The sequence below is a fragment of the Rhipicephalus microplus genome, chromosome 5 (assembly GCF_043290135.1).
Source record: "Rhipicephalus microplus isolate Deutch F79 chromosome 5, USDA_Rmic, whole genome shotgun sequence".
NCBI classification, from domain to species: Eukaryota; Metazoa; Arthropoda; class Arachnida; order Ixodida; family Ixodidae; genus Rhipicephalus; species Rhipicephalus microplus.
Window position 1 is genome coordinate 157,765,672 of NC_134704.1, and position 8,655 is coordinate 157,774,326.

General features: G+C 45.9%; 1 protein-coding gene across 1 annotated transcript; it reads right to left on the reverse strand.

Moving 5' to 3' along the window:
• Positions 1-6,753: 6,753 nt before the first annotated feature.
• LOC119173653 (arylamine N-acetyltransferase) lies at positions 6,754-7,629 on the reverse strand. The gene has a single exon (XM_037424449.2). It carries the CDS (start codon positions 7,627-7,629, stop codon positions 6,754-6,756), a length of 876 nt encoding a protein of 291 aa, XP_037280346.2.
• Between the last annotated feature and the right edge of the window lie 1,026 nt (positions 7,630-8,655).

Here is an 8,655-nt window from a genome sequence, read left to right on the forward strand (position 1 = left end):
GACCGCTATGGCAATGGCCTCGTCAAACGTTTTTGGGTCTCGAGAGAGAACAAATCTGCGGACCGGATCCCTCAGGCCTAATAAAAATTGCGAGAGCAATTGTTCGTCTACAATTTCGCGGCACAGTGAAGCTTTCACCGGATCCTGACCATCGGGGCTTGCCAGGGTGGCGGTCCCGAGGATGCGCAAGCGACTCGCAAATGACCTCACCTCCTCATCTGCCTTCTGCCTCGCGTTTAAAAACCGTTCCGTTTTAAAGATAAGTGGTTCCGTATCGAACCTCTTGAGGGCCAAATATTTGAACTGAGAAAATTTTGAAGTCGCAGCAACGCCATCATCCTACCACGCAAAATCGTGCGCCGCGCCTACCATCTTGCATCGTGCTATGCAGATCAGCTCATTATCCCGCCATCCACCCAAGCAACCAACCTGCTCCAAAATTTTCAAGAAAACCCCAATATCCGGACCCGTATCACCTCCCGTAAACGATGGAACCATGTCCGTTAACATTAGCGTGCTCATTTCTAGTGGGTCGTCTCTGTCAGTCATCTTATCAGCCTGCTCGTCCAATTTACCGCCTCTCCTTCCCTAGTATGAGGGTGAAATCTCGCACCCTTGCCCCAGCAGTAATCCCACCGCTGCCACCACTTGAGACGTCCCTCGCTACGCCACCGATCGCCAAAGAAAGGGAAGAACACTCAACCACTTTTCTATCTGGTTCCCTCTTGGCTACGTGTCTCAATCATTTCTCACATACAGGGATTCGTGCTGGGGCCGGGAAGTAAGAGACGCTACGACTTGTTTCTGTTTACAGATTCATTAAATGTAATACTAACTTAAAACATCGTATACCGCGTACATCAACCACTACAATAAATTATAACACATGATTTGGACATTTGCCACATGCGACGCCGGATACATAAGGGAAATAACGGTGCCAATACAATGGTGCGACGATACAAAGTAAACACAGCCCGACACAAATGATAAAGTCATAAATTAACAAAACCGCCCAATGTCTCAATTCGCCACCTCCCTTCCCGCAAAGTTACTCTAAATAAGGGGCATAAAGTCCCTCTGGCCCCACAGTAATCCCACCGCTGCCACCACTTGAGACGTCCCCCGCTACGCCACCGATCGCCAAAGAGAGGGAAGAACACTCAACCCCTTCTCTATCTGGTTCCCTCTTGGCTACGCGTCTCAATCATTTCTCACATACAGGGATTCGTGCTGGGGCTGGGAAGTAAGAGATGCTACGACTTGTTTCTGTTTACGGATTCATTAAATTTAATACTAACTTAAAACATCGTATACCGCGTACATCAACCACTACAATAAATTATAACACATGATTTGGACATTTGCGACATGCGACGCCGGATACATAAGGGAAATAACGATGCCAATACAATGGTGCGACGATACAAAGTAAACACAGCCCGACACAAAAGATAAAGTCATAAATTAACAAAACCGCGCAATGTCTCAATTCGCCACCTCCCTTCCCGCAATGTTACTCTAAATAAGGGGCATAAAGTCCGTTCTGGTACTTAACTCCGGAATGCCTTTTATGCGTGGGTTTGAAAACGAGCGCACACATCTCGAAAGGAGCGGGGTTTGGTCCGTGTTTGCGGGGACGTCACACCATAACCACGGGTTGTTCCCTGACCCATTCTGTCCAGCACCTTCAAAAATACAATTCAACAAAGTACACGTTAAATTGTAACTATATGTTCGATAATATTCTGCCACTAAACATTATGAGAAAGGTATATAACAGCTGCATCTCGCCGGTATCTACCAAGAGAGCAGAAACTTGGACGCTTACAAAAATGGTTAAGCTTAAATTGAGGACGATCAAAATCAAAGTAATGTACAACAACCTCGGAAAAGAGCAGTGCTTCGAGATAGGTGATAGTGCACTTCAAATTGTAAAAGACTATGTGTACTTAGTGCAGGTAATAACCGCGGAGCCGAACCACGAGATTGAAGTAACTGGAAGAATAAGAATGGGGTGGAGCAAATTTGGCAAGCACTCTCAAATTATGACAGGTAGATTGCCACTGTCCCTTAAGCGGAAGGTATATAATAGCTGTATCTAGCCGGTACTTAGCTACGGAGCAGAAACCTGGAGACTTACAAAGAGAGTTCAGCTTAAATTGAGGATGACGCAGCGAGCAATGGAAAGGAAATTGGTAGGTGTAACCTTAAGAGATAAGAAGAGAGCAGAGTGGATTAGGGAACAAACGGGGGTTAGGGATATCATAGTTGAAATCAAGAAGAGAAAATGACATGGGCCGGGCATGTAGCGCGTAGACAGGATAACCGCTGGTCATTAAGGGTAACTAACTGGATTCCCAGAGAAGGCAAGCGAGTTAGGGGAAGACAGAAGGTTAGGTGGGCAGATGAGATTTAAGAAGTTTGCGGGTATAAATTGGAAGCAGCAAGCACAGGACCGGGTTAACTAGCGGAACATGGGAGAGGTCTTTGTCCTGCAGTGGACGTAGTCAGGCTGATGATGATGATGATAAGGATGACGCAGTGAAGGATGGAAAGGAATATGATAGGCGCAACTCTAAGAGACAAGAAGAGAGATGGGTGGGTCAAGGAACAAACCGGGGTTGAGGATATCATAGTTGAAATCAAGAAGAAGAAATCGACATGGGCCGGACATGTAGCACGTAGGCAGAATAACCGCTGGTAATTAGGGACGACTGACTGGATTCTCACAGAAGGCAAGCGGGTTAGGGGGAGACAGAAAGTGAGGTGGACAGATGGGATAATGAAGTTTGCGGGTATAAACTGGCAGCTGCCAGCATAAGACTGAGTTGACTGGCGGAACGTAAGAAAGGCCTTTTTCCTGCAATGGGCATAGGCAGGCTGATGACGATGATGGGGATGCTCGTCATGCATTGATTCTCTATAATAGGCAATAACTCTAACAAAACACACACACAATGACGCCTATTTTAAGCAACATTTATGTCTTCTGAATTTCATTTAGAGTTTCAAAACGCAACGCATGAAATTTCGCAGGAAAACTGGTTCATAAATTTTTGTATAGTTTAAAAAATGCAGCTCTTTTATAATAACGTAGAGAGACGGCGTAGTGGAGGGCTCCGGAAATTTCGACCACCTGGGGTTTTTTCACGTGCACCCAAATCTGAGCACACGGGTCTACAACATTTCCGCCTCCATCGGAAATGCAGCCGCCGCAGCCGGGATTCGATCCCGTGACATGTGGGTCAGCAGCCGAGTACTTTAGCCACTTGACCACCGCGGCGGGGCAATGTAGAGTGGTGATGCTGTTTAAGAAACATATCAGTGTGTCTGTGTTTATTGGGCAATGAGATTTTCCCTAACGATAGTATCGTGTTAACGTTTTTGATATGCCCTATTTCAGGACTAATGTGACGTGTATATGTATAATGTGCCACGATATACTGTGCTGCGTACTCTAATGCATGCGGGATCCTTCACTCAAAATCTGGTGCCGCAATGGGGCGTAATCGAATTTTGTCTCGCGTGGTGTTTTGTTGCTAAGTCTCAAAAATGCAACAATAATGGTTTGCATCTCGTCACTTCTGCACATCAGCGCTTTCAAAGATCATGTAAATGTAAGCATAATTTACACACGATGAGTTTGACTTGCATGCGAATTAGATTATAACAACCATTGCACTATCGGTGCCGATGTTATATGCAATAAAACAAGCATTTACGTAACAGGAAATATTTTCACGTAATGTGTCTGTCTCTGCATAATGTTTGCCAGTCTGTTCATCGCGATGTCTTTATAAACGTGCTCCAAAAATATGTTTGTGCTTTATTGTAATTTTTAACAGCCTGGAAAGGTGGTTTAGTTTAATTCTTCACGGGCTTTCCTTAATAGCCGAAAAATATTCGTCATGCAGCGTCAACGTGACCCAAAGAAAAAAAAAAGAATCAGTTGTTCCTTAATGCGTTTTGCGATGTGTCGAAGCGCAATTGGCCCTAAAGCGAATAATAGAAATGTAACATAATTGGGTGATTTATTTAACCGATTCACTCATTACGAGAAATACCATAACGAGCTTCACATGAGAGGCAATTCTATGTCATTGACTTCATGCTGCCTTCATTTTTGTAGTATTATCTCCTCACTTTTATTAGCGAGACTCTCCATAGCGAAGTGGGGGTATGTGGGCGTGGGGTTTATTTGTGGATTTTGGCTATTGTTTCCCCATGAAAGGCGGCAGTGCCCCTATCTATTATATAATTGATCGAAGGGGGTTTAACGTCAGAATTCGAACAGAGTATCGCTGCAGACAACATATTGACTAAAACCTGGACGCCGTTATTGAAATATGGAGCTCATCTTTCGCGGTCATGTTTGAGCACATAAAAACCGCATAGGGGTACCTCACTAAATAAAAAAAAACAAAGAAAAAATTGTCCAAGCCCACTCATGTCTGTGTAGTCTACGAGTACACTTATTAGGACGGTGAAAAATTATGGGACGGAGATAGTCATGCGGGGACCGCTGGTTAAAGGTCAACCGGCCGCGTTTTTGAGACCCCTGAATTTGCTGGTGGTCTAGTACAGCAGCGACGCCCAACAATCACATAAGTGTTAAGCTAGAACCACAAACAGCTCAGCTGTTACAAAGCTGTCATGTCTAGCAACCAAACAAACCGCAGTAATGTTTCAGAATGAAACTAATACAAGTTGAGCAAGAAAGGCAACTATTGCTATACAACGTTATTGTGTAAATTCGGGAGTTCTGCTTATATGAATAGGCACGTCGACTACACTGGTATGTTAAGGGTAGTGTTTGGTCTGATGTCACTTCGGCCTTCACGTTAGTGGAGTCATCTCAGTTTCATCGCAACGATGTGCAAGCCATAGTGCGATATGCATATCGCAAGTAGCATTCGTTCATATTAATGCAAGCGGGTAGCCAACACTGCAACTACAGTTGGCGTTGCCCCAAAATGTTGTTTTAAGCGTTCATTTTTTTCTAATCAGTTTCTACAAATGGCGTAATGCGGTGGGATACTTGACTGTCATTTCGGGGTTTGATTCCGAGTTGCGCCACGACTTGTATTATTTGCTTCTATCTACAATATTCGCTCATCGACACGCCGTTGGTGCCAGCACAGATTATTCTGTGAATACAGCCCTTTAACGCTTTTTCGGAAAGATTGCCATCGTATATAATGTTACAGCACCCGGGTTGTTATAGACTGTGAATCAGCTGCTGTGCATACCCGTAAACAACGCGCAGTTTTATGCGGCAAAGTATCACGTGTGGTTGGTGGGAAGAGTGTCATGAGGTGCGCGATAGGCAAAGTTCATCGTTTGAATGGAAGACAGTGCTGCTTGCGGTCATTGCGGCAGCGATGAAACTATAGAGCACGTTCTCTGTCACTGCCCTCGTTACAGCGTGCAAAGACGGCAACTAGCTGCTGCGTTAGCTCGCCTTGACGACAGACCTTTGTCTGAACAATCAGTGCTGGAAAGACGACATGATTTGTGTGCTCACAGAAAATCAGTGAAAGCCTTACTGAACTTTTTGCGTGGCAGCGGCCTATTGTATAGACTGTAGCACCCCCCCCCCCTTTTTTTTTTCTTTTCGCGCGCGTCTATTTCCCTCTTCGCTTTCTTTCCAATCTTTCTTCCCCATTCCCCCTTCCCCTAGTGCAGGGTAGCAAACCGGATGCTCCATTTTTTGGTTAACCTCCCTGCCTTTCCCTCATTTTATTCTCTCTCTCTCTCATCGTTTGAATCGTGAATCGCACGTTCTTGTTTTCCTATGCTAATTTAGATGCTTTGAGAAACTACAGCGACAGACCCCAGATGCCGACGGCTACATAGATAGAGAAGTAGAAACTGCCTAAGTGTCATTACTTCACTAAGGTATACTTTACATATAAAAAAAGATCAAGTCGTGGGGTACAATAGGGAGAATGAGAGGAGATGAGTACGTACAGTTCCACGCCAAACTTAAAAGGATGTACGTCAGTTGAAAATTATGAATACCATAGTGTATTTCTCACACTGTTTTGAATATATATTATTTGGCTAAACCAGTGTTGAAAATTTGCGCCAATTTCAGGTCTTTTAAGAAAAAGAAGTACTTTATTTTCAAAAACAAACAATTATATAGGCAGTCGCACATTGTCTCAATATCACCGAAGTAGTGGCGAGCTGATACAAAATGTATAAAAGAACTTTGCCACCTGAGTTAAGCTTTTGAAACATTTTCTTGATTACCAATAACACGGACGTTCTTGGTCTAGTGCAGGAAAGGAGTCTACTTTTGCAAGTGCAATACGTTTTTTTTTTCTGAGCAGAGTCCGGGATTGGGGATCTCTCTCTCTTCCCTTCAGTGTATTTTATAAACTTCAAAATACATTAATGTGATTATCCTGTTATGTTCTTCTTTTTCAGCTGTAATTTGCCGAATATTTAGCTCTGCCACTTACCCCAGGCTCCTCCCACACCTTCGTCTTGTTTCAAGCTGTCCTCGAAGCTGAAGATATACTCAATTTCAATCACGAGAAGCGGTAATGGTATATGCATGAACCTCATCACTGAAAATGGCACTCAATTGGCGATTACTTGAAAACAAAAGCTTACTACACTTGCACCTATTCAAACGAAAACTCATAACAGTACGTAAAAGCGGGTCCGTCTGCGATGCTCTACATTTGAGTAGCTCCTTGTGCGCCGGTATGGCTGGCATGATCAGCCGTAGGTTGTACGCCGTTAAAAGCGAAGTTCCTCGAGGTTAAATGTTAACAAGCGACTACGCAGTGATTCCAAATCATCGGGGCACAGCTGAAGGCAAAACTCAGTTTGGATCAGGGAAAGCAAGTCGTCCACGTCCTTGATCTGCCTCTTCTGCACGGCGTTGCCACCACAGACGCGCAGGCGGCGCCTGTACCGACCATTGAACAAACTGAGCCACGCCTCTCCATCCGTGCGCCCCATCATGAGCACTCGTCGCATTATAGAATCAGGATTCGTACAAGTGTACCAGTTGAGAGGGACACAGTCCCGCCAGCGCTGATCGCGCGGTTCTATGCGGTACAGCGTTATCCACTCATCACGGCCTCGAATACAAAGTTCCAGCGTACCAGGTTCGCAGTCAGCTTCAGCACCGATCTGTCGCAGCCAGTACGGGTGGTTCACGCTGACCTGCGTTTCGTTTAGGGGCAGCGGAAGGTATGGGTTGGCCGCACCGAATCCCACGTCCACAAGGTGCTCGCCCTCGGGGAGGTCCACAATGAGCACCACGTGCTGCTGAAGCGTTATCGGTGCTTCTAGAGGAAGACCCCAGCGAACTCGGGCCATGCGCAAACGCAGCTGGTAGCCCAGAGCTTGCAGAAGACGAGCGAAGAGGGAGTTGAGCTCGAAGCAGTAGCCACCACGCCCGCGCTCCACCACCTTGGCGAACAGCGAGTTGACGTCCAGCGCAATCGGTCTGCCCAGCAAAACGTCAATATTTTCGAAGGTAACGCGTTGCAGGTGCGCCTCTATGAGGGTTCGAAGCAAATCCAGGTCGGCGGTGAAAGGCTCCTTCTTAGGCACACCGAGACGTGCCAAGTACTCGTCTGTTTGCTGCGCCGTCAACGGATCCATTTCCAAAGAACGGTGACTATATTTTACGTAGCAGTTCACACATGCCAAACAGTTCTCGGAACGACGCTCAGGCGGCGACTTCCTCAAGGCAGCGTAAGCGATACGAGGCGCAACAAACACAGCTGCACAAACGGAAAGGCCGACCGTCGACCTCTACTGAACGGCCGTGAAATAGGGCGAAAGCACGACAACCCGCCGAGCGGCGCGTGCCCTCGCTGCGAAGCAGCGAAGGCGGTCGCGGCCGACCAGCCGGACAGGCTGCGCCATCACCTGTGATTCAAGTAAACGAACGGAGAGCTGAGCTCGGAAACATGGACTGCGTTGTGAGGAACCGCGTTCCGGGTTCCTTTTGAAGCTGCGGTAGAAGTGTAAAGGTAACTTGTTACGTTTACGAAGAAACACCAGAGGAAACAGCGTTCATTTTGCAAACGTTCAATAATATACTGCCCGCCTGTCACTTTACTATGTTGCATCCTCATTTTCACTTGAAGGCGTACGCCGCGTTGTATAGAAGCGCGCTGCTGCGAGATGAACTGCTTTTTTCTTTCCTTTCAAAGTATTTTTTTTTACATAGGCTTGACGCTGGGAAGCAATTGAATACAGAGCAAATCAATATGTTGATTCTGAGCATCTTGAGGCACTAAAGCATTCGCGTTCAACTCAAGAGATCTGCATGTTTTGAAACAACTTATTGGGATCTGCTTGACATGACAGGTTTATAACCAATGCTCTGTTAGTTGTTTTTGCTTTCCACTTTCGTGATTGAAGGGTGCCGCTCTCTACTTGGCAACCAGATAATGCAAGGGTCTCAAATACGCGGCTCCCTGACCTTTAGCCAGCGGGCCCCGCATGACTGTATTCGTAGTATATTTTTTTTCATCTTCCTTGTAAATGCAATCCTGAGCTATGCAGAAATGACTAGGTCTCGGCCTTTTTTTCGAGAGAGAAACTGTATGCGGTCATCATGTATCGAGATGTGACCGTTAAATAAAAGCTCTACATTTCGGAATTGGTGTACAGGTTTCG